Genomic DNA, 25,977 nt, shown 5'->3' on the forward strand with positions numbered 1-25,977 from the left:
TGCTGGCTGGTGTAAGTCTTCATCGCTGGACATCAGGAGGGACAGGGGTCCTTTTACCTGCTGAGAAGAGCCCCAGTTTGGGACAGAGGGTACAGGTACTTGCTGGACATTCATGTCACACTGGTGACTTCCCTGGCGCCTCAGCTGGTAAAGAACCTGCCTGCCAATGCAGGAGACGCAAGAGAGGCAGGTTTGATACCTGGGTTAGGAAGGTTCCCCTGGAGATGGAAATGGCAACCTGCACCAGTATTCTTGTCTGGAAAATTCCATGGACAGAGATGCCTGGAGGACTATAGTCCAGGGGGTTGCAGAGTCAGACACAATTGAGCATGCAAGCACACACATGCGCACAGAGCAGCTGTCCTGAGATTTTTCTGCTACGAAGCAAAGGCCAGCATTTACAAGGTGAGATCTTATTTGGAATACAGACAAAGTTTGAACAGTTATGCATTTATTTTCATGTATAACTAGCACATCAACATGTGACTGTGTGGATATATTGCTTAGTTAGCATAAGACTAAATTGGTGAGTGAGTAAAAAGAAAAAGGATGTTCAGTTAAAGATAATATTAAGGAAGTGAGAGAACAGGTCCTCATATGATAAAAATTGTGGAGGTTATGGGAATGCCTGGAGTTTGGGACTTGAGGCTCTAAGCTTCAGGCAAGAAGCTCTGCTCTGGTCTGAAGCCCTTAAGGGGCCCTACACAGAAACCCTCCAGGTACTTGGAGCTCCGAGAATCCTCCTAAGAGCACGTGGTACATTGAGACGACCCCAGGGAGGAAAGCACCTTTTGCTTTGTGTGTTCATGCCCTACAAAATGTCTTAGAAGTTACAAAGCAACAAGTGATTTTTTCTTAAAAGGGAAAAGAATCTTAGAGGTGTGACCACTGGTCACAGGGCAGCCTGGGCTGAAGGGCCCAAGCAGGGGTTGGGGGACACCCCTGCTACTGTCCTGCAGGAGTGTGTGTGTGTGTGCGCGTGTGAGCACAGCCCCTATCAGGGCTGCAGGAGGAACACCCAAGGGCTCCTGGGCTCCGCCCCCTGGCAAGCAACAGGCTCTTAATCTGTGTCTGCAGAATCACTGGTGCACACGGGAGGCACCGCCAGAAGGCAGGTGGAGGAGTTGCTGACGTCGTCCTTGGGTGTCAGCATGTCACCCTTTGCTCCTGCTGCTGCTGTGCAGGTTCATGCCTGGGCCTAAGCCCCATGTCAACACAGCCCCAAGGTGGGAAGTCCGTTCCACCAGGAGGGTCACTATCTTGTACATTTATGAACAATGGAAGGTATTTCCCCACCTTCCCCCCAAACCAAAGTATGTTTCTTACCATCTAACCTTCAAATGTTAAAAATAGTGCTTTTTAAAGGACTCTGGGGTTGTACTCTAATAGTTCAGCACCCTCGGAGCTCATGGATCATTGCTATGGACACAGGGTGCCCGCTGGAGACTCACCCAACTGACCCCTGGAAATGGAGGTCGAGGCCAGTGCTCAAGAGGGCCAGAGTGGTGGAGGTGGGACCCCCAGGCATGACGTTTACAGTACGAAAGCCTTCTGGCGCCCAGAGGAGAGAAGGAACCGCTGAGAGTCTGAAGGGTGCTCTGAGCTGGGAGGAGGCCGGGGCTCAGCGGCCAAACTGATGGGCGGAGCTGCAAGCTGGTCCCTGTGTGTGGCTTGGAAGGAAAGAATGCCAGAACAGGTCGGGAAGGGACACAAGTGAGGGAAGGGGCCCCGAAGAGCAGGGCTAGTGTGCAGCCACAGCCCCCGGCCCGGGGGTGCCCTCAGCAGCACCCCGCAGCACTCCGCTTCACATGGCACGGCTTGCAGAAGAGACGGTTGTTCAGCGGGTAGCAGCCCTGGTCCGTGGGCTCCACAGACAGGAGGACCCTGCAGTCCTGTGGGAACAAGACACATGTGGATGGACCCAGGCCCAAGCCCTGGAACCTGGAGCCTGGGGCCCCAGGCCTGAGCCCTGCACGCGGAGCCCAGGCAGGTGGGACTTGCCAGCATTCGTGGGGGAGATTAGCTGCATCACCTGAGAGGAGAGTCCAGGACACTGGGAAACGAGGCGGCCCTTTGGTGGGGAAGCCCCCTAAGGGATCATGGAAAGGGCTGGAAGGGTCTTAAAAGCCCTCTCTGATGTCCAATGAGGGATGGCGTCCACCCCAGGTCACAGCTGCTTCCAGAGCTAGGATAGGACCAGGTTTTCAGGCTCAGAGTCCAGGGGCCTTTTTGTTGTTCTACTGTTAACACAGCTTCAACACTGGCACAAACCTTCATTTCTCCAACTTTTAAATCCCCAAAAGATTTTAAAATGAGGACGGGGATTCGGGGCCCAGACTTTGCTAAATTTACCATTTTGCCACAAGCCCGCACCTCATCTGGGCCTCACTCGGGCACATGCAGGAAATAACAAGAATGATGAACATCCAGAGACCTGCTCAGGGCACGGCTGGTGTTCCCTAGAGCCGAACTGATGAGACCAGAAAAAGGCTGATTTTAGAGACAACTCAGGAGTCCCAGCCATTCTGATTCAGCTCTGCCAGCTGGGGAGGGCGCCCTCGTGTGTCTTTTTCCTGGAATTGCACCTCAAGTCTCTCAAGGTGACTCTGGGCTATTTAATGCCAGGATCTGGGCTATTCCTAACAGCCACTTGTTTGGCATTCTGAGAGCACCAAGTGCCAAACCTAAAGTCCCAAAGGGGCTCATGTGACCTCTTCTAAATTAGAATCAAATGAATAAACACTTCAACTATGACCAAGTCGCAGAGCCTGAGAAGGAGCTGTCAGGTGGCAGAAAGCTGTCAGGCCCTGCCCAGAACACAGGGAAAAACTACTTTGTTGACCTTCAGTTTCCTCATCTTAAATGAAGACAGAAACTCCCATATCAAAAGCTCATCATTAGGATTCAATAAGGGGCTTCTCTGGTGGCTCAGACAGGAAAGAATCTGCTGCAATGAAGGAGACCAGGATTAGATCCCTGGGTTCGGAAGATCCCCTGGAGAAGGGAGTGACTACCGACTCCAGTATTCTTGCCTGGAAAATTCCATGGACAGAGAAGCCTGGTGGGCTACAGCTCATGATGTCGCAGAGTCTACATGACTGTGCAACTAACATTTCTACTTTTCAAGGTGATGTGTATGAAAGCATTTTATATTGAAAAATACTAGCTGAGTATGAAAGCATTGTTACTCTTCTGGTAATTTTAAGAAATAACATGGAGCACAAGGCAGGCAGGAATGGGGAACGCCCCAGCAGTCCATTGGTTAAGATTCTGAGCTTCCACTGCAGGGGGTGTGGGTTTGGTCCCTGGTCCAGGAACTAAGATCACAGGCAGCACAGTGCGGCCAAAAAAAAGGGGCAGGAATGGTGAGAAGAGTGTGGATGGCACCTTGAAACCCACTTCCCTTCCTAGAGAAACAGTAACCACATCCACTCAGGCCACTGCGGTTGAAGCCTTACTTTCTGAAATGCAGCTGCTAGAGTCCAAACTCTGACTCATGAAAGCAGCCTGGGCAATGTTTCCAGTAAGCTGACTAAGGAGAAGCAGGGAGGGTTTATTTGCTCACCATCCAGGCCCATGGAAATGCCAGTCGCCACTGGACCTAACGTGGGCTATGGCAGGGATAACAGCATCTGAATTTCACCGCTGTTTTTTCAAGATGTGTTATCAGCCGAACTTTGAACTATAACCAACACGTCAACATAATTATGAAGCAGTGTGTCAACTTCTTGATTAAACTCTCAGGTCACTCTCAGTGAAAATAGCTTCTTGGCTCCAGACCTCTGCTTAAATGTGAGTGAATAAATGTTTCGAATCTTACTGGCTGATTAAGAGATTTGCTCTGTTACAAACTATTACATATAGGATGGATCAACATGGTCTGTTGTACAGCACAAAGAACTATATTCAATATTCTGTGATAAACCATAATGGAAAGTGAAAAGTGAAAGTGAAGTCGCTCAGTCGTGTCCGACTCTTTGAGACCCCATGGACTGTAGCCCACCAGGCTCCTCCATCCATGGAATTTTCTAGGCAAAACTATGAAAAAGAATAACATATGCATAACTGAATCACTTTGCTATACACCAGAAACTAACACAGCACTATAAAGCAACTATATGGCAATTAAAATTTTTAAAAAAAGAGAGAGAAATTTGCTCTGGGAGTCCCCACTTAGGTGATACCTTTTTGTCATCATCACAAAACATCAGTGACATGAGGAAGACAGGAAGAGATAAGGGTAGATTCTTAGAGCCTGCCCGGCAGGACTGACTATATAATTTGCAGACTTTGGGGAAAAATGAAAACACAGAGTCCCTTATTCAAAAATGAAGAATTTTAAAAAATGACAGCAAAACTTCAAGCAAACAGAGGATCCTTCTGAGTGTGAGGCCTGTGCGGCTCTCCAGGCATTTCTTGCTAGAACCGCTGTACCAGCTTCTAACCAGCCTTCCCACCTCAGCCTCACCACTGCCTGCATGCTGATTCCTTAGCTTGGCACCTGGGGCCCTTTCCTTCTCTCTGGCCTCACTCTATATCCAGCAGTCTACACTCCAGACACACCTAGAAACTTCCACCTTCTCCAATTCTTCAGGCCATTTGTGCTACATAGGCCCTTGCCTCTTTCTGGACTTCTTTTTCCCCTTGGACTCTGGCAAACTTCTACGCATCCTGCAAAACCCAGGTTAAGGACTGCCTCCCCTACGAGTGCCTTTGAGGGCTTCTCTGGTGGCTCAGAGGTAAAGAATCCGCCTGCCAATGCAGGAGACGTGGGTTTGAGCCTTGATTTGGGAAGATCCCACATGCCTCAGGGCAACTGAGCCACAACTACCGAGCCTGTGCTCTAGAGCTGGGGGCTGAAGCTACTGAGCCCACACACCCCAGAACAGCCAACCACGGCAATAGAGGCCTGTGCACCATGGCTAGAGGAAACCCTGTACAGCCAGGAAGACCCAGCAGAGGCAAAGATAAACTAAAGAGAATCACGTACGAGTGCTTTGATTGTACCAATCTTGATCACTTGACTTAACTGCTGCCTTCTTTGCCCCAAAGCGGATTTATACATGTTCTTTTGTGGCACCTTGAAAGGACATCTCTGGTGTGGGTCTGCCCAGCATTCCTTTTGTCCTTCCTATGGTTGTATCAGGGCTTCCCTGGCAGCTCAGGGGGCTTTCCAGTTGGCTCAGTGGTGAAGAATCCTCCTGCCAATGTAGGAGATGTGGGTTTGATCCCTGGGTTGGGAAGATCCCCTGGGAGGAGGAAATGGCTACCTACTTCTGTATTCTTGTCTGGAAAATTCTATGGAACCTGTTGATCAACAGTCCATGGACTCAAAGAGAGACATAGTCACTCAAAGAGTGACTGAGCATGCACACAGTCAATCCCAATGGCTTCGTATAGTGCTGCCTCCAGGGCCCTAGAAATTATCAGTAAGAGCCCCTGGCCGCTGACTGATCCAGAATGGGCCACGTGATCCAAGCTGGGTGACTCAGGGGTCTTGGGACTGTATGGGGTCACTGCATGGGGTTTCTAAGTTGGAAGGATGTAAACCTGAGCCAGCAGTATATCTCCTGTCCCACAGAGAATGCCAGGGCACAGCGAGAGAAAATGAAGCGAACACTCACATAAAAGCAGAACCAAGAGACGGAGAAAAAGCCCTATATCATTTGACGTCATCAATGACATCACCACCAAGAACCTTCCTGTTAAGATCTCCTTTCTTGTAGAAAGCAGGTTGAGTTTGGTTTCTATCATTAACTCAAAGACTAGATTTGCAGTTATTCCCATTCTTATTTGTCTGCTATTAGATAGCCTGGGCTAACAATTTTCTTCTTTTTGGCCACGCCATGTAGAAGTGGGGTCTTAGTTCCCCAACCAGGGATCGAACCTGCACCACTTGCATTGGAAGCTCAGCATCTTAATCGCGGGACCACTAGGGAAGTCTTGGATGGTGAGCAATTTGAGATCAGAGCCCTCACCTGGACTTGTCTCAGTCCAGGGCCTGGCACACAGCAGGCTCTCAACAGGGCTCATGTGATTGGACTGGACCAGCTACATCTAATTAAATCAGCACTGTTCTACTCACCTCACACCGGTAGCAGTTCTCATGGAAGTTTCTTCCCATGCACTCGATTTTGAAGGCATCCTTCCCATCTCGGGGGATGATGGGATTCTCACAGATGCTGCATACGGGGGCAAACTTCCTAGAGAGAAAGAAACCTAAGCTCAGGAGGCGTTCACACCCACGACCACAGAAATTAGCTGTCAGAACCTGGGCTGGCTCTGGTTCACCTCCCAGAGCTATTTTGGATCTGTTGCTATGTGACTACACCTGGAGCTACAACCACAAACGCCTATTTTTTCCTGGCATAAGCAAATGGAGAGACCTGGGTAATTAGACCCAGCTTCCCAGAGTATAATTAGCCCAAGGGAAGGAAGTAACTGGGGAACACTGGAATTGGAGAAAGCAGAGAAATCTCATGTGTGTGCTTCCGGTGAACCATTTCATTGGTCCTGTATCAGATCACTGCTTTGTCTTCTTTCCTTTTCTGCTAGGCGCTTCTGTCTCTCCCCTTGGGCAGTGATGGACAAGGCCTCTTGGACACGTGCGTCACCATCGCTCCATACAGTTCTAGCTATGAGGCGAGGCACTGGGGTCTGGGGATTGACAGCAAGGCCCTGAAGTCAGTTTGACGGGGTTTGAATTGCAGCTTCCGTTCTTACCATCAGGGAGACTTAGGTACAGTGAGTCCCCTACATACCAATGGTTTCTGTTCCGAGAGTGAGTTCATAAGTTCAACAAAGTTATTCAACTAACACAGTCAGTTATAGAATGTTATATTATAATAGGTTTATAATACTTTTCACACAAATATGTACATTAAAAACAAACACAAAAATAGGGAAAACATTTTTTAATCTTATGGTACAGCACCTTGAAAAGTATAGTAGTACATACAACAGCTGGCCTACAGGGGCTGGCATCAAGTGAAGAGGCAAAAAGAGTTAATGAACGGAGGAGGGAGAAGAGGTGGGGGGTGGTAGAGCTGAAGGATCATCGGCAACAGGAGACGGAGCGCAAGCTACAGTTTCACTCCTACCTGGCAACGGCGCAGGTTCTGGGGCCTTGCTGGAATCAGATGCATGTTCGCATCTTTGAAGGTTCGTATGTAGGAGACTTACTGTACTTACGTACTGCATGCCTCAGTTTCCACATTTGCTAAAACAGAACCTTTAACAGTGCCTGCCTGTACTAACAGTTTTGAGATGAAATGGCCTAACCCAAGTGGAGTTGCTCAAAAAGAGTTAGCTACATGAAAAGGAAGAGAAGTGGGTCATCTGTAGTGACGTGGATGAACCTCGAGTCTGCCACACAGAGTGAAGTGAGTCAAAAAGAGAAAAACAGGTATCGTATATTAACACATATACACGGAATCTAGAAAAATGGTAGTCTGTTGGCAGGGCAGGAATAAAGACGCAGATGTAGAGAACGGAATTGTGGACACAGTGGAGGAATGAGAGGGTGGGATGAATTAAAAGAGTAACACTGACATATATACACTGCTGCTGCTGCTGCTGCTAAGTCGCTTCAGTCGTGTCCAACTCTGTGCAGCCCCATAGATGGCAGCCCACCAGGCTCCCCCGTCCCTGGGATTCTCCAGGCAAGAGTACTGGAGTAGGGTGCCGTTGCCTTCTCTGATATATACACTGCCATGTGTAAAATAGACAGCTAGAGGGGAAGCTAGTGTGTAACTGCACAGAGCTCAGCTCTCATCACTCTGTGATGACCTCAAGGGGTGGGATGGGCTGGTGGGAGGGGGGCTCCAGAGGGAGGGGATGTATGTATACATATAGCTGATTCACGTTGTTGTACAGCAGAAACACAACACTGTAAAGCAATGATACTCCAATTAAAAACAAAAAAAGTGTCAGCGGCCAGCAGGTGGTCACTCAAACACAGGGTATGCAGAACAGGCAGTGTTGGTTTCTGCAGGCCCAGAGATGGCAGGGTAGCTCTGACCCAGCCTCCAGCACTCAGGCTCAGCAACTCTATCTCACCTGAGCCCCACACAGTCCTCCAGGCCCCACCTGGTGTGCGGTCCCCTCTCATACCTGTAGAAGTCGTCCAGGCAGTACACCTCATTCTGACTGTCCAGGGCAAAGCTCTCGTCCCCGATGCACCGGGCGCAGGTCACACACGTGAAGCAGGAGGGGTGAAAGGCCTGGCCCAGGGCCCGGATGATGTGTTCCCGGACAACCTCGCCACACTTGCCACACTTCTCCAGGGTGTCCTGGGACAGAAGACCACCACCTCAGAGCCAGCCCGTGGGTGTGCCCCCTCCAAGCCACCAGGGGCACTGGACCAGCTACCCACAGGGGCCCAGGAGGCAGAGGTACAGAGAGGTGCTCACATTCATGCAACCGGAACCCTAACTACTGCCTCTAAACCTCCACGTTGCTTGGAGGGGATCAAGTCTGGCCCTGTATCCCTGGTTTACAGTGAGAAATCCTGCCATGAGGCTATGACTGCATCTTTTTTGGTGTGTGATTAGGAGATACTCAAGGACAGGGCCCATGAGGGTCCATCGGAAAAATTTCCCCAAAGCTTCAGAATCAGTAAACGGCATTCCCAGAGGAACTGTCATGCTTTTTATCTTATGGATGATAAATCTTGAAACTTATCATTTTCCATTGGCTACCTGGAAGTTTACAGTCCGATCTCATGCTCCACTTTTAGGAATGAGTATAAGGGTCTTTCACATACTTTTGGAGTACTAACTTTCCTTGGATCTTATCTCACTTTCTACCTTGATTTCCTCTGGTTTATCAATTTATTTGATATCTCATGGTATTATGTGTGCATGTCAAGTTGCTTCAGTTGTGTCCAATTCTTTGTGACCCCATGGTAGCCCCTTTGTAGCCCACCAGGCTCCTCTGGCCATGGGATTCTCCAGGCAAGAATACTGGAATGGGCTGCCAGGCCCTCCTCCAGGGGATCTTCCCAATCTGGGGATCTAACCTTCTTATGTCTCCTGCATTGGTAGGTGGGTACTTTACCACTAGCACCACCTGGGAAGCCCTCTCATATTATTATATGTGTTCTTAAAAATTTTTGTTATTGTGGTAAGAATACCTAATATGAAATATACCCTCTTAATGAAGTTTTAAGTGTACAACATTATTATTGATTATAGTTATTATATGCATTCTTTTTTTTTAAGTATTTATTTATTTGGCTGCATTGGGTTGTGATTGCAGCATGTAGGATCTAGTTCCCCAACCAGGGATCAAACCTGGGCCTCTTGCACTGGAAGCATGGAGTCTGGGCCATTGGATCACCAGGGAAGTCTCTATATGTGCATTCTTACAAGCTACCTCAAATCCCTTCTAGAATGAGGTGGGATGACAAGAGAGCAGAAGGAGAGAGGACGGGGTAGGTATTACTGAGACAGCGCAGAGGGCATCCCGCTAACTCACCTACCTCTTCTGCAAGTCTCTTCCCCTTCCTGGCTGTGCACCCGTTCATCTTAACCTGATTTCCTCTGGACAGATGTGCCAGGTAGGGGCAGCATTTCCTGCTTCCCCCCTCTACTGGCTGCTGAAGGCCCTCCTGGCTGCTGTCAGCTAAAACCCCACCCTCACGCCTTCTCCCCACCACTGCTTCACCCCTGCCTGGATCCAGGCTGGGGAGGAGTCATGCTGATGGAGCCAGGGTCAGGGTGGGATGGCCTGGCTCCTCTCTCCTCCCATAGCACCTCGCTGCCTGGGATCAGGTCGTTCTGAGTTTTCTAAACAGTCCCGACTCCAAATGTTCTAACCCTTCAAATCAGTACTTTTCAGACTTCAGTGTGTATCAGGATCACTGGAGAGACTTGTTAAAAATGCAGATTGCCAGGCGTCACCAATCTATGAGGACAAGGTGAGGTTGACTGCACCCCCAGGGATGCATAAGGGAGGTCTGTATACCACAGGGAGAAACGCCACCACGTGGCACTGGAGAGTTAGCAATTCCAGCACCTTGGCATCCAAACTAGAGCTTCCAGACTACACGTGGTACCCAGAGATGCCCCATCACACCATACACTGGAACCTCGTGGTGAGGGAGTGGCAAGACCACAAGCAGGGTCCAGAACCAGCCAGGGCCGAGGCAGGTCACCAGCTCCACCACTGAGCAGAGTGTGACAATATGACAGGCTGAATGATGCCCCAAAGGTGTCTAGGTTCTAAGCCCTGGAGCCTGTGACTACCTTTGCAGGGAATTCACTGGTGGTCCAATGGTAAGGACTCAGCACTCCCATGCGGTGCAGTGCAGCAAAAAAAAACAACAGACTTTGCAGGTGTGATTCAGTTAAGGATCTTGGGATGGGGAGACGCATAGGCTTAGAGAACGAACTTTTTTTTTGGCCATGCCATATAGTATGTGGGATCTTAGTTCCCCAACCAGGGATCACACCCATGCCCCAAACTGGAAGCTCGGAGTCTTAACAAATGGATTGCCAGGGAAGCCCGTAGAGAATGAACTTTAGGCTCCCAGGGGGAAGGGACAGTCAGGGAATTTGGGATGGACATGTACACACCTGCTATATTTAAGATGGATAGCCAACAAGTAGAGCACAGGGAACTCTGCTCAGGTTTGTGTGGCAGCCTGGATGGCCAGGGAGCCTGGGGGAGAGCAGATTCATGGACATGTGTGGCTTGAGCCCCTTTGCTGTTCACCTGAAACCATCACAGCATCGTTAACCGACTACACTCTAACACAAAACAAAAAGGTAAAAGAAAACGGAAGGGACTTTGCAGGTATGGCTGAGCTAAGGACCTTGGGATGGGGAGATCAACTTGGGTCATCCATGTGGGCCCCAAATGTCATCACGAGTATCTTTAAAAGAGGAAGGCAGAGGGAGACCTGAGAGAAAGAGAGAAAAAAGAAACCGATGCAAGATGCCACACTGCTGACTTTGAAGACAGACAAAAGAGCCAAGAAACGCCGCTTTTGGAAGCTGGAAAAGGTGAGAATGGACTTCTCCCCTAAAGCCTCCGGAGGGAGGAAAACACTGATTCTAACTCAGTGAAACTGATTTTGAACCTTGGACCTCCAGAATCATAAGAGAATTAAGTGTGTATCATTTGAAGCCACCAAGTTTGTGGTCATTTGTTACAGCAGCCATGGGAAATGCACACACCTTGGCTGAGTTCCTCTCTGAGCCTCAGCTTCCTCATCTGTAAAATGGGTCACTAGCGCCTACCTCCCCAGATCGTTGTGGGAAAAGAGGTGCTCAGTGCTGGCACCTGGGGAACGGCGCTGGGCTTACCTGGTAGCAGGGTTCACAGAGGGGCCGCCCATCCTTCTGGTAGAAGCTCTGCCCGGCCAGCTGGCGGCGGCAGACACGGCACGTGAAGCATTGGGCGTGGTACTGCCTCTTCATGGCCTCCACGGCCAGCTCTCGGGGGGACACAGTCTTGTGGCAGAAGGCACAGATGTCTAGGGTAGAGGAAACAGGCTGTGATCTGCTCAGCCTGGGAGAACTGTACCCAGCCACCACCCAGGACCTAGCTAGAGTGCCAGGTCCCTGCTTCAAACCCCTAGAGGCTGTAAGCACAGCCTCAGCTCACGAGGAGGATCATGAGGGACATTAAGAAGGAAGGTGAGTGGCCTTTAAGAGGCTAAAATCAAGGTGCTTACCTGGTGGTACAGTGGTTAAGACTCTGTGCTTCAAATGCTGGAGGCTTGGGTTCAATCCCTGGTGGGGAAACTAAGACCTCACATGCCACACAGTGTGGCCAAAAAAAGAAAAAGCTAAAATTCAGACAGGTAGTGTTAGGACAAATAAGTTGCCATCTGTAAAAATATCAACACAAGACGGAGAGCTCCACAGTGACAGCTTACACCCAGCTAATTCCAAACGTAGCAAAGATTCAAATGTGAAAAGGGAAACCGTAAGAACACTGGAAGAAGTCAGAGAAGAATTACTTCCTGGGACTAGAGAAGGCCTTGGTACGTGGTAGGCATTAATAGCCATTTAGTAAATGAGTAACAGACGGTGCTGGAGAAGCTGTGAGCAGATGGGCACTCTGACACCATTGGTGGGAGTGTAGATGGGGATGACCAAGTACAACTTGGCAAAAATATCACAGTGCCTCCTCTTCTAGGAATTTATATCATGAACTTGCACACGGGCAAGATGACTAGGTGCAAGGCAACTCACTCAGCATGATCACCTGAGCACCTGTCCACAGGCAACCAGTTAAATCCATGTAGTCAGACCCAGCTAAGGAATACTATGCCGCTGTGAAAAGGAACAAGAAAACTCCTTACGGTCTGATGTCAAATGAGTTCTAAGATTGAATGAAGAAAAGAAAGCAAAGTGCAGAACAGCGCAGAACTTGCTCCTATTTGTGAGGAAGGATATATATGCATCTGCTTGCATATGCAGAAGCCACCTCTGAAAGGATGTGCACTAGATATTAACAGACTGTCTATCTGGAATGTGCCTTTTATTTTTATTTATCCTTAAAAAAATTTGTCTCTGTATTGATTTGGCCATGCAGGGTCTTAGATGCGGCATGCAAAACTCTTTCAAACTCTTAGTTCCGGCATGTGGGATCAAGTTCCCTGACCAGAGAATGAACCTGGGGAATGCAGAGTCTTAGTCACTAGACCACCAGAGAAGTTCCTTGTGCTTTTTATTTTGTACTATGTAAGGGTGTTATGTATTCAAAAACTTAAAACAGTGAAAAAATTCAAGGCATTTTTGCCATCATGGCAAGTTTTATATGGATTTTAGTTATATAGGAAGAAAAGGTTAAGGCAGTAAAAATAAAATTGCCTCACAACTATAAGGCCCATTACTGCACTGTGAGCTGGTCCCTGTTGCCCCAGCTGCCCCCGCAAGTCCATGCTGGCCCCACGAGGGCCCAGTGGGCCACACAGACTCTTTCCGGCCATACCTGTGGAGGCCTCTCTCTCAGGGAAGCCGACAGGCTCTTCGGGAGGGGGCGGCAGCTCCTCCTCTGCGGGCTTGAGATGACTGGGCCAAGGCTGCAGTGGAGGCCCCTCCACCAGGGCCTGTGGGGACAGAGGGGAGAAGAGTCATCCAACAGGGACACCACATAGTTCTGCCCCTCCTCTGGTGGCACCAGGCACGATTAGCCCCCTCTCCTTTAATAGCTTTCATTTTTAGCTGTGCCTGGCCCTTGTTGCTGTTTGGGCTTTCCTCTAGTTGTAGGGAGCGGGGGCTGCGCTCTAGCTGCACTGAGTGGGCCTCTCGTTGTGGTAGCCCCTCCTGCTGCAGAGCCCAGGCTCCAGGGCCCCAGTAGCTGTGGCTCCAGGCTCCAGAGCACAGGCTCAGTAGTTGTGGTACAAGGGCTTAGCTGTCCTGTGGCATGTGGGATCCTCCTGTACCACGGATCTCCCGCATTGGCAGGCAGATTCTTCACTGCTGAGCCACCAGGAGAGCCGCCCCCATGTACCCCCCGGTACAGAGGCATAAACTGAGGCCAGCTCTCCCAACTCCTTGCTCTGGGTTCCCTTACCCAGTCAATGCTACCTCCTTCTGCTTCTAAGGAATCTCCTGGAGTCATGGTTCCCCTCGGCCTGGAGCCCTCCTATGTCTACAATGCCCTTGTCAAGGGCAGAGGGTTAGAGATGGGTTTCCTCTGCAGGATGAAGGATTTAGATGTAGGGGAATGTCCTCCTCAGAGCTGATGGAAGTACTGAAGTAGAAAGGGTATGGCATCCCTTCTCCAGGGATCTTGAAAAACACATCCAACTTTTACCAGCCTGATAGAGGTTTTTAGAGGGACTGCCCTCGAGTAGGAGAAGGGACCTAATAACCTCCAGGCTTAAAATCTTGAAAGCCCCCTCCCTCCAACCATCCCTCCTTTGACTTGTGGAGCTCCATCAGGTACCAGGGGTCAGCAGTACCTGTGGCGGGGGTGGGGGAGGGGGCAGGTGCAACTGCTCTAAGTCTGAAATGAGTGATGCCCCCATTGCGGAGGGGGGCTCTTCGTCAGGAGGGGACAGGTCCGCTGGAGGGGGCGGAGGTGGAGGTGGGAGGAGGTCCAGGTCTGGAAGTGCATCGTCAACATCCAGGGGCGGAGGAGGAAGTGAACACCCTGCAACCAGAGGGAGCGGACAGGTTGACCAGAGTATCTGCAGGTGCACAGAAGAGGTGACACTAACCCAGGAGGCCGGGCAGCATGGCGGCTGAGGGCTCAGGTCCAGCGTCACCCAGACCTCGGTTCCAGCTCTGGCTCCACCACTGACATGCTGGGTGTCCTTAAGCAAGAAACCATCTCTCTGAGCCTCAGTTTGCTCAACTGGAATATGGGTCTCAATCACTTAGGGTGGTTCATGAGGATTAAGTAAAATGATGTAGGTAAGGGCTTGGCATGTGGCCCAGGCTCAGAAAACAGTGGCTGCCAAAGCCTTTTATAACAAGCCTCCCCCAGCGGGGTGCCAGAGCGCTGGAAACCCCATGAGAAGGGCCTTGTTCAAATGTAAGCAAAACCATCCCCTAAGACGGTGGTTCTCAAGGTGTCACTCCTGGACTGGCAGCAGTGGCATCAACCTGGGACCTTGTTAGAAACACAACTTCTCAGCCTACCACAGAGCTACAGAATCAGAAGCTCTGGGGCAGCGCCTGGTCATGGGGTGTTTTGGAAGTCCTCCAAGTGACACTGATGCCACTCAAGGTTGGGAACCACCACCTAGGTACATAACAGATTCAGGTAATAACTATCAGGTGTTGAAAGTGTCAAGGGGATGACAGTCAGTAGGGAACTTTCCAGAGGAGCTGCTCATCACCACCCAAACCCATCGATAACCCCCAGCAGACATCAGAGGTCTTTTGACTTGTGTTACATATCAGAAGGGACGGGCGGCATTGATGAAATGTCCTTACAAAAAAAAAAAAAAAACCACCAAGGGAATTCCCTGGAGGGCCAGTGGCTAGGGCTCCGTGATTCCACTGCAGGGGACACAGGTTCGATCCCTGCTTGGGGAGCTAAGATCCTGCATGCAGCATGGTGTGGCCAAAAAAACAAGTGAGGGGGAACAGAGGGACAGGTTCAATGAGACCACACAGGGACCCAAAAGAACCAGTCAGCATACAGGACATTCTACAGAAATGGACTGTTTCTGCAAGAAATTAAGGGCAATGGAGAGATCAGAAGAGGGGACGTGCCTAGAATTAAGAGATTTATATAATGTATAGATCTGTGCTGTCCAGTACAGAAGCCACCAGCCACATGTGGCTATTGAGATGTGCTTAGTACTAAAAAAAAGAATGTAGATTATCTCATTGATAAAAGTAATATTATTTTACTTTTTTCCGCATGGATGGATACTAGAAAAATTTCAATTACATAAGAGGTTTCCATCTGTGACTCGCATATTTTATTGGCCAGCACTGCTATGGATCTCACTTGGGTTCTGATTCAAAGGATTAATCATCTCATTTAATTCCCCTCATTTTGCAGATAAGGGAAAGCATGTCAGTTATGGATAGACTATTAGATAATCCTAAGGCATTCCTGTTGATTTTGTTATATATTGTTTGGACTTGAGGTTATGTAAGAAAACAACCATTCTTACCGTATGTAAGAATGTGGCGCTGAAATGTCTTGATTACTGGCACTTCCTTTAAATACTTCACAAGAGAAAAAAATAAAGGGAAGAGATGAAACAAACGTGGGCAAATCTCAGTAACTGCTGAAACCAGATGTGGGATATACAGGGGCTCCTTGTACTGTTTTCCTTGTTGTTTGTTGTTTAATTACTAAATTGGGTCTGACTCTTGTGCTCATGATAGTGTAACCTCCTCCCCTGCAGGTTGTCCTGACACAGCACAGGACTGTGTGCACTGCCACACTCAGGGCGAGTGCTATTAATAGTGGGAGAAAGAGCGTGGAGGCACTCTGCCCACCTCCTATCACGGGTGGACGAGGTCGGCCAGGCTCCAGCGAGGTCAGAGCGCCCTAAACACCTAGGGAAAGCAGACAGAAAGGAGTTTGAAGCCTGGCTGCCTGAAGACCTGGGCTCTGGTCCCATTTCCTGCATGTTCAGAGGCACCTCTCTGGCTTCAGGTTTCCCATCCATTCGACAAAGATAAGCCCTCTCTGTTCTCTCAAGGGCTGTACAGATGGAAAGCTTGTTCTAGACCTCTGAGTCGGCCCCAGAATCACCTAGAGGCTTTTCCAAAAGTCAAAGGATGGGCCCCACCCCAGCGCTTCAGATTCAGCAGGTTTGGAGTAAGCTTTGGGAATTGACAAATTCAGTGAAATGACACTGAATTTACACTAGAATCTACATTTCCCAGGTGATGCCGATGCTGCAGGTTCAAACGCCACACTTTGAGGACTACTCATCAGCAAGTCTTACCTGCTGACCAGATACTCTTTCTCTAAGTGTGGTCCCCAGGCCAGAGCATCAGTTACCTGGAAACAAGTAAGGAATGCAAATTCTTGGGCCCCACAGCAGACTTGCTGAATCAGGAAGGCCCAGGGTGGGGCTCAGCTGGCTGGGTTGGAACAAGCCCCCAGGAGATGCTGAGGCTGCTAAAGTGTGAGAATCTGTGCTACGTGAGCTGACTGAGTCAAGAACCAGGTCACTGAGAGACAGCAGAGCACTGAGGCCTCTCCCAAATGCCTGAGGTTCTCGACATGTGGCTGTGAAGGGCGGGCAGGTTCCAGCCAGGGCAGGAATTCAAGAGAGGGAGAGGGGAGACTTCTGCCAGGATGAAAGGGTTCAAGAAATGCTGGTGGGTTCCTGAGGGGACAGGGCTTCCCTTGTGGCTAGCTAGTGAAGAATTCACCTGCAATGCGGGAGACCTGGGTTCGATCTCTGAGTTGGGAAGATCCTCTGCAGAAGGGAAAGGCTACCCACTCCAATATTCTGGCCTGGAGAATTCCATGGACTGTATAGTTTTTGGGGTGGCAAAAACTCAGACACGACTGAGTGACTTTGGTTCATTCATTCCTGAGGGGACAAGCATAGGTCAGGTGTCAGATGATGACCTGCTGTAGAGCTGGCTTTAAGCAGAAGGTAGGCCCCCAGAGCCCACCTCTGTGTTTTGTGGTCAGACTTATGACCTCTGCTCACCTAGAACTTACTCCAAGTAGGGCTGAGCCCCAAGACTGCCAAGTTGGCCAGCAACATGGCTAACCAGCCACTGTAAGTCTATCCCCCCACTGAGGAATGTCTGTCAGGTTTTACAACCACACTCCCAGGATCTTCTGCCTATAATTCCAGTAAGTCATGAAGACATCCCAGAAGGTTTGGCATTTTGGCATCTAAACTCTATTTCCTGGGCTCCCTCTCTCCTACCCAGAAGGAACATAATTTTGTTTTCATTGGGTCAATGTCCTGAGGTGTGAATTTTGGTCATCATGGTCCAGGTTCTTTTATACAAGACTTCCCTGGTGATCCAGTGGTTAGGACTCAGGGCGTTCACTCCCAGGGCTTTGATTCCATCCCTGGTTGGGAAACTAAGATGCCCCGAGCTGCGAGGTATGGCCGCAAAGAAAAACGAGAAGTAGCAGGAGGATGTTCTTGGCATGTGCCGTTAGGAAGGAAAGACTAGTTTAGGAGGCTGCATTATAATGAAGAAACGTGTTATATGAATATCCATGTACTCTTTGTGTGTCCATGTGTGGTCCCTTCTCCCTCCTGTGTCTGGCTTCCTATAACCGACATTTCCTTTTGGTCTCTGGGGCTTCCCTGGTGACCAGACGGTAAAGAATCCACCTGCAATGCAGGAGATCCAGGTTTGAACCCTGGGTCAGGAAGATCCCCTGGAGAAGGGAATGGATACCTACTCTAGTGTTCTTGCCTGGAGAATTCCATGGACAGAGGAACCTGGTGGGGTACAACTCATGGGGTCGCAATGAGTCGGACACGACTAGGCAACTAACACTTTCACTTTTTCACTTTCTGGTCTTAAGGTGGTTTCCATGGTGATGGATGCACAAGGCTTCCTTAGCCTCACTCTGGAACATCAGGACACCTGACTAGGCACCTGAGGACTCCAACACTAAGCATCTCAGTGCCTCCTTGTTCCAGCTGGGGCCCTTCAGATGATCAGCTGCTGCAGGCCCCGGTGTCATCATCCTTCCTTGCTACTCTCCGATAGCTGAGATTTCACATCACATTTGCTCTTGTTGTTGTTCAGTTGCTAAGTTTTGTCAGACTCTTTGTGATCCCATGGACTGTAGCCCTGCCAGGCTCCTCTGTCCATGGGATTTCCCAGGCAAGAATACTGGAGTAAGGTCGACATTTCCTTCCCTAGGGGATCTTCCCAGACCAGGGATCGAACCCATGTCTCCTGCATTCACAGGCAGACTCTTTACCACTGAGCCAACAGGGAAACCCCTTCACATCACACACATGACCAAATTTCCATCCTTCAGAGGAAGAAACTGAAGTTTAAAGAAGGAAACAGCTTGCCTAAGATCACACAGCCAGTGCATGCAGAGCTCAACAGAGAACAAAACTACCTCTCAGCTCCTTCAACTTACCAAATTCATCCCTGCCTCAGGGCAATAACTGTTCCCATTTCCCTTCTAGCTCTATAGTGTCCTTCAAGTCTTAACTGCGCTGAGACGTTACCTTCTTGGAGAAGCCATCCTGATTAACCCATAAAAAGTTGCACCTCCCCAACTCTTTACTGTGCTTAATTCTGAAATAGTATCTGTGTCTTTCTGATATGATATTTTATGTTTTTACTATGTTTCCCCCACTAGGATGTAAGTTTTATCCCCAGTGTCTGGCTCCGAATAATAAACAGTAGGTATTCAGCACTTTCTACATGGCAGGTCCTGGGAGCAACACTTTCCATATGTATTAACTCATCTAATCCTCATGAGGACCCTTTGAGGTGGTTACTATCATTATTTCCATTTTACAGATTGAGAAACTGAGGAACAGAGAGGTTAAATGGCTTGCCAAAGTCACACAGCCAACAAGTAGAGGAGTCAGGATTCACACCCAGGCAGGTGGATTCCAGAGTCGGCCTGGAACACAGTAGGTGCTCAACAAATGACCTGAGAGCCTGCTCTTTGCTCCCCATTTCAGTGCTGCCTCTGAGCCCATCTCCCTCGTCCATTGCCCTCACCCTCTTACCTCCATTGGAGAGCTGAGGTGGAACAGCTGGCCCTGGGGCTGCAGCCCTGCCAGGGGGCATCCAGGAACGGAGCTTTCCCACCGAGCCAGCTCCGAGTGCCTTCGTGGGGGCAGGAGACTCCCAGGGGCGGCCAGGCCGGGCCTCACAAGCTGCTCGCCTCACCTCCTCAACCACAGCCTCATCTCGACGTGGGGGCACCAGGGTGATAAAGACAGACGAGGCAACCCTCTTCTCAGGCTTGGAGGCCATTGTTTCAGCTTCTGGTGGGGCTGGGGACACAGTGGGGCTCAGGCTTGGACAGTGTTCAGGGCATGGCAGGAGTGGAATGGGCAGGGGCGCTCCACCTGGACACCAGACACCCCCAGGGCAGGGAGCCTCCCTCTCCCAACAAGACAGGAGCAGCCACCGCACGGTGCCAGCACCCCACCCAGCCACCAAAGGGGTGGCGGATGTCCCCCAGGGAAGGGCAGGGGCCCACCAGGTGACCTGGCCACAGAGCAGTCCTGACCGCCCACCCCCAACCCTGCACACCTGGGGGAACAAAGGGCAGCCCTGCCCTGCTCACCTCACCAATGATTAATTACCCTCCTCCAAGGAGCGTGAGGGAGGGGCCGTTCCGCCAGCTCCCCACCCTCGGCACTACTGACTGCCAGGCCCAGCCCAGGGCCACGCCCCAAACTACCTTCCTCACCTGGGATCTGGATTTTCCTAGGAAGGCTGAGGTCCCCAACATTCAGGCCAGCTCCACTATGGGAGGGAGACAGGGTGAATCAACGGTTAGAACATCAGCGCTGGATTCCAGGAGGCAAAGGGGACCAATGAACCATCAGAGCCACGGTTTACCAAGGCGTATCCTGTGCCAGCCCTGCCCTAAGCACTTTCCGCCCATTAACTCACACACCTCCCACGCTGTGGGAGAAGCACTGTTACCCTCCCCTCTTACAGATGAGGAAGCCCAGAGGGAGAAGCGGAAGTCATTCATTCAGGGTCACGCAGCAGGGAACTTGGGATCTGAACCCAGAGCCCATGCTCTTGGCCACCTGGCTCTGCTGCCCTCTCCCGGCCCAGCTCACAAACCAGCATCCTGTGCTCGGCCATCAGCCTCCACATCCAATCAAGTCTTGATCCTGTGGCTAGAATCTCTCCTGCTCTCTTCTCCAAAGCCATGCCCTGGTTCAGGCACAAGGTTGCGTGCCTCAAGGATCTAGAATCCTGCCTCTGGAGTGATCTTTCCGGAGCATCAGTCTGTGTCTTCTCTACTCAGAAGCCTTCCATGGCTCCCTACTACCTTCAAAATAAAGTCCAAATTCCCCTGGCCTCAACCTATTTTTGACCACCTTGGACCACGCACCCTCCTGAACCATCTTTCTCCCTTACTTGCCCTGGCATGTTCCTACCATCTGTCTTTTCTGCCCAGTGCGGGGTAAATTCCAGTTTTTCCTTAGAAGCCCAGCACAAACATCACCTCCTCCCTGAAGCCTCCCCTGATTTCCTACTCAAGGGTCGTTGTCTACTCCACAGGGCAATGACAGCCCATCACAGGCCACACTGGCTCACCATTATCATGTCTGCCCGCTCTCTAGAAGTGACCTCATATGCTGTGGTCTTTGCATGACCCAAGTCCAGCTCACAGGAGACATCAAAGCATGGATCCAGGAGCAGAGCAGCCTCCGGACCAGGGACAGTACACTTTCCTTCTCTCAGGTGGTTCCTGCCAAGAGCAGGCTCTGGGTCCAGGGATGAGGTGGGGTCACGGGGTGGGGCAAGTTGTCCACACTCAGCTCCAGAGTTCTTACTGGGCACCCAGAGCTTGTGCCCAGGGAAGGAACTGTCCTTTTTCTATCTTATTCTCCATATGGGTCACCCTGAATCAGCCCCAAAGGCCAGCCCACAGGGACCCTAATGACCTGGAGCCTGAGTGGCCATTCAAAGGCCTCCCTCCACCGGCCATTGTGGACTCCTGAAGACTGATGGAGAATAGTAATAATATATGATCCTAAATTCCCTTTAAATTGATTTATCTTCGATTAAAACATGTAGCTCATTCTGATAATAAAATATCTGTTCTGAACAAGAAACCAATATAGGAATAAAACTTCTAAAGTTCTTGTAAAGTACTTCTCTTTTGCTTCCTGTTTTGTAAGCGATGCTTGGAAGTACATGGACAGGGAGGCCTGGCGTGCTGCGATTCAAGGGGTCGCAATGACTGAACTGAACTGAACTGAACTGAATGCTTCTGTTGGCTGTCCTCCTCTTCGCTTTCATACTTTGTTACAAGTTTAAGTATCTATTTTTGCAAACAAGTTTCAGAGTGCATCTAAGGTTTAAATACAAGAACAAGGGCACCCACTGATAAAGTGCTTGCCCTGTGCCAGGCACTACAGCCAGTGCTTACTGAATCACATAATTCTTGGGACTTCTCTGGCAGTCCAGTGGTTAAGACTCCATGCTCCCAATGCGGGGGGTGGGGGTGGGGGTGGATTCAATCCCTGGTTGGGGAACTAAAAATCCCACTCACCCTTCCTGCACAGCACAGCCAAAATAATAATGAAAATAATTATAAAACAATACATTAAAAAGACACTTAACTCTTAACACAGATTGCTATGCCCCCACTTCATTTTTAAAAATATCTATTTGGCTGCAGTGAGTCTTAGTTGGTGTGTCGCATGGCGTGTGGGATGAACTGTGGACCCCCTGCATTGAAACGATGGAGTTTTAGCCACTGGACCACCAGGGAAGTCCTTCCCCCACTGTATAGACGAGGCCAGGTGAGGCCCCAAGCAGGAGACTGGAGACCTGGAATTCTAACAGGGCAGGATCCAACCTGGAAGTCCACGGGGTATCCTTGGGCCTGAGAGGTCACATTTTTTTCCCCTGGATGATTCAGGGTGGGTCGGGGTGGGGAGGCAAAATCTCCAGTTCTTACACAGAATGGCTCAATCCAGACCAATTATCAGATGGCCAGTAAACTCTGGGCTCATCCCCGGAGGCTGCTGAAGGGTGCCTTCTCTGCCTCCCTCCCATCCTGTCCTGAACCCTACTCCATGCCAACACACCCCTCCGGGAAGTCAGATCTGCTGGCTTCTCAGACAATGTCCAGGATGAACGTCTCAGCACTGAAGCCAGATGTTCACAGCTGGGCAGCACCCTCCCCCCACCCCAGCCTATCCCTTCCCTGCGCTCTGAACAGGGACTTCAGGCCCCAGGGGAAAGGGCCGAGCTAGGGATTTTCAAAGCCCTGTCAGTCAGACCCGAGCAGGAAAGGGAGCCAAGGCTCCCCTCGGGTCCCAATGCCCCCCAGGTCACCCTGGAGCAGGGGTGTGTGAGGAAGCTCCCTGCGGGGCGGTCTCCCAGCCAGCCCAGTCCAGCCCGGGGATCCTCAGCCGCCACCCTTCCTCTCCCAAAGGACCAAAGTGAGATCCAGTTGGGTAAGCAGAGAAAGTGGAAACAAAGGGAAGGAAAGTCATTTCCTGTTAAGAGGAAGGAAGGAGGCTGAGATCCAGCCAGCCACCCAGCCCCGCTTTAGGCTGCAGCTCAGGGCAGGGGTAGGGCTGGCTGACCGGGAGGGCCTCCAAGGATGGGGGTGGTCCCCCACCATGCCCTCTGTCCCTGGTCCTACTCTTCTCAAACCCTGTGGGACCTCCTCTAAGCTGTGCTCTTCAGTACTCCGAGAAAGCAGCCTAGGCTTGGTTGGGAGTTAAACTGCAGGCAGGGGGAGTGAAACTGAGCCCCCTCTCCTGGCCTTGGAGCCTGGGACAGAAGGGCCTCTCCCTCTCTCCCACCCCAGGGAAGTGAGGAGGCCCACAAGGCTGAGTTCATCCCCAACCCCACCTCTTTCCTGCTGGGCCACCCTAAGCAGGTCACTGAACCTCTCTGGGCCTCTGTTATTTCAAAGAGTGGAAATAATGAGGTCTTTTTGGAAGGGTGGCTGAGAGCATAAAAGAAGAGGGGGTGCTCAAGATCTTGGTACTGGGTAGGTGCCAAGAGAAAGCGGATGGTTATTCAGTACCTCACGAGAGGCGGAACCCCCGGGGCCCTGAGAAGACCAGGAGTTGGCTTCCATCAATGTGAAGAACAGGGATCCGGGCGCTGCCCAGTCTCTCCTCGGGGTCCTCAGATTCTGGGCTGGAGGAGGACTCAGGGCAGGGTGCCCCAGGCACACACCCTGGGGATAGCTCAGTCCCACCCCTTCCCAGCACCAAACCCCCCAGAGGATATGAGGCCCAGAGAGGGACAGTTCAGCGGCCCCTCCTGCCCCTCGCCTAACCCCGGCTGGAGAAAGAGGCCCGGAGCTTCGAGGACCTTCGGAAGCCCGGCGCCCTCCCACAAGCAGCCAGGCGGGGCGGCTGGCAGGGTCACGGTGGGGCGCCGCCGGGGACTTTAATTCGATCCATGTGCGGGACGCTGTCCTCTTTGTGCGGGAGCTTCCGCCCTGCTTCCATCGCTTCTCTCCGTGAGCCGCTCCGCGGCAGGGACACCCGCGCTACCTCCAGACCTGCCCTCCCTCCGCTCGGGGAACAGAGACCCGCACCCCCGGCCCCCAGTCCCGCGGGCCCCCCTGGGAGCGCCGGAGCTGGGGTCCGGGCCGGGGAGCAGGGTTGCGCGCCGGCCAGGGGCTGCCCGCGCTGTCACCTGTGTGTAGCCGGGGGCGCGGACGGCAGGACGGGACCCCCACCCCACCCCTCTCCGCTTACCTGAGCCGCCCGCGCCCCCTGCGGCTCCGGTCGGTCACCCGGTCGAGCAGAGGCAGGAGCGGCGCGGCGCGGCGCCTCCCGCCCCCTCCGCCCTCCCCGCCCCCTCGGCTCCCTCCGCCCCGCCGCCGCGGCCGCCTTACCATAAAAGGTGAAGCTTGGGGGAGGGGGCCCGGGCTTGCGGCCGGGCGGAAGCGGCCCCTACCTGCCCCCCCACCTGCCGGCCGCGCCCCGCGCCGCCCCCTCCCCGCTCCCTTTGTTCCCTCGACCCCTCCTCCCTTCCCCTTGGCCCAGGCCTGGAGGGTGGGCGGCCTCCTCGGGTGCCCACTCTCCTCGTCCTTTGTGAACCCAGAGTGATCCTCCCCCAACCCCCTCCCCGAGGTCGCCTGGGGTGGTGGCCCCACCAGTTTGGCCTGGGATCTCCCACGGTCTTAAGGATCAGGTGGGACCTGGATTCCCCGGACGCTCACTAATCCTGTGACACTAGGCAGTCATTCCACCTTCTTGAGCCTCAGCTTCTTCGCCTCTAAAGTGGGGCTAATGACCTGTCTGGCCCCTAACGCCTTCTGCACGTGGGTCCCCAGAGTCCTGGGGGGACAGGGTCCTCCGGGAAGCCTGGTAGACAGGGCCTCGCTGGCAATCAGGTTACCCGGTTTGCCACGCTGGGCCCGGTATCTGACCCCTCCACTGCTCCAGCCTCCTGCTTCTCTGTCCCCCAAACGTGGAATGGGGAGGGAGAAGCCCAGCCTGGGCTCTGGGGCAGGAGATGGAGCCTGGATGGGCCGCCTGAGTCCCTGGAGGCCCAGGGAACATTGCTGGGAAAAGGAATCTGGGTCTGATTCAGAGGCAAACAGATTGCTCTTTTGATTAAAGCCACAGTGGCGGAGGCCAGGGGAGTGCTGGGGCCGGCGACGTCTGCAGGGAGGCCAGGCAGGGTCTGGCTCTCCTCGGTGGGCCCAAAGCTGCAGTCACGCTGCTGGCTGGAGGGCTCTGGGGCTGTTCTTAGGGGTCATGCTTCTGGGGGCTGGTGGTGGGCGCTGAACACCCTGTCCTGTGCTTCTCTTCCTCCCCCACCCTGCCTCCCTAAATCCCTCACTCGTGTTTGGTCACCTCTCCCATCCTGCTCTGCATCCCTTTTTCCTTTCCATCCTCACAGCCAGTCCTGTAATAACAACAGTAGTAACAGCAGCTGCTGTTCATAGGGGCTTCCTATCTGATGCTCGGCCTGCAGACCTTTCCATTTAATCCTGGGAGAGCCCTATGGGAAAAGGCTGATTATTCCTGCTTCACAGATGAGGAAACTGAGGCACAGAGAGGCTCAAAGCCGACACAAGAGGCAAATGGCAAAGCTGGATTCCAACCCACAGCAGCAGGTGCCCCTGGGTACACACGCCACCCTGCAGGTCCCAGTGGCTGGCGAGACTGCCACCCTTCAAGCTGCAAAGACAGGTGACTCCCTCTCTTTTCAGCAGAGGGAGACTCGCACTCAAGGCTGCCTGAGCCCGTGGTCAGGGTCATTCCCCTGCTTGACAAGGTTACCTCCCTTTGCAAGCACCCCTTGGAACAAGATCTCTATACCTTCCCCAGGAGGAAGGAAAAAACCACTGGATGCCAGCCATGGGAAGGACCCTAAGGAAGAAGGTTTGATCCAGGGGTTTTCAGACCCTTTTAGCCATAGAACTCCCTTTTAAAGTGCATTGTGACTCAGAAGCTTATTTAAAGCAAATAAAAATGTTGCTACCTTCCCCTCACCTCCATGATACCTCCCCTAAGCACCTACCACACCTCCAGCTGGGACAGTGAGGTTGATGTGGGGCCTAAGGTCTCACTGACTCCAAGCAGGATCTAAGCCTTCCCTGCTGCTATGCTAAGACTGGCTTGGAAGAGGGCAGGTCCAAGGGGAACGTGGAGTCCAGCTGCTGCCACTTACCAACTGTCCAGCACCTCTTTCCCACCTCTGCTGCTGCTCCCAGGGGGAGAGGAGCGTCCCGGACAAGGGAGTCCAGCGCCAGCCCTGGTGTCTGTGTCACCTCGGCAGGTGCCCGGCTTCCTGCAATGGAAACCCAGGAAGTGCACTGGATAAGAACACACGCCCTTTGTCTGCCAGCTCAGAGGCTCTGCTCCCCTCCTCCTGTCCTGCCAGCCTGGAACAGCTTTCTCCTAAG

At 51.9% G+C, this 25,977-nt stretch overlaps 1 protein-coding gene across 2 annotated transcripts; it reads right to left on the reverse strand.

The window, feature by feature from the left end:
- Positions 435–25,871, reverse strand: FBLIM1 (filamin binding LIM protein 1). 2 transcript variants are annotated; one of them, XM_005690806.3, is made up of 9 exons: positions 25,743–25,871; positions 19,810–19,865; positions 19,118–19,387; positions 13,922–14,112; positions 12,946–13,063; positions 11,310–11,479; positions 8,113–8,291; positions 6,086–6,203; positions 435–1,892 (listed from the first exon to the last, which is right to left on the reverse strand). In XM_005690806.3, exons 3-9 carry the CDS (start codon positions 19,365–19,367, stop codon positions 1,779–1,781), a joined length of 1,140 nt encoding a protein of 379 aa, XP_005690863.1. In that variant the 5' UTR covers positions 19,368–19,387; positions 19,810–19,865; positions 25,743–25,871; the 3' UTR covers positions 435–1,778. The 2 variants fall into 2 exon arrangements, with proteins under 2 accessions (XP_005690863.1, XP_017916076.1); XM_018060587.1 differs by lacking the exon at positions 25,743–25,871 and adding an exon at positions 23,816–23,908.

This window comes from Capra hircus, chromosome 16, assembly GCF_001704415.2.
Source record: "Capra hircus breed San Clemente chromosome 16, ASM170441v1, whole genome shotgun sequence".
NCBI lineage: Eukaryota > Metazoa > Chordata > Mammalia > Artiodactyla > Bovidae > Capra > Capra hircus.

Bases quoted from the DNA above. Each gene is read 5' to 3' on its own strand.
- FBLIM1 (XM_005690806.3), bottom strand. From the start codon at position 19,367: ATGGCCTCCAAGCCTGAGAAGAGGGTTGCCTCGTCTGTCTTTATCACC. The intron at 14,113-19,117 runs GTAAGAGGGTGA...CTCTGGTTGCAG, and splicing joins ACCTCAGCTCTCCAATGGAG to GGTGTTCACTTCCTCCTCCG. The intron at 1,893-6,085 runs GTGAGTAGAACA...TTGTTCCCACAG, and splicing joins AGAACTGCTACCGGTGTGAG to GACTGCAGGGTCCTCCTGTC.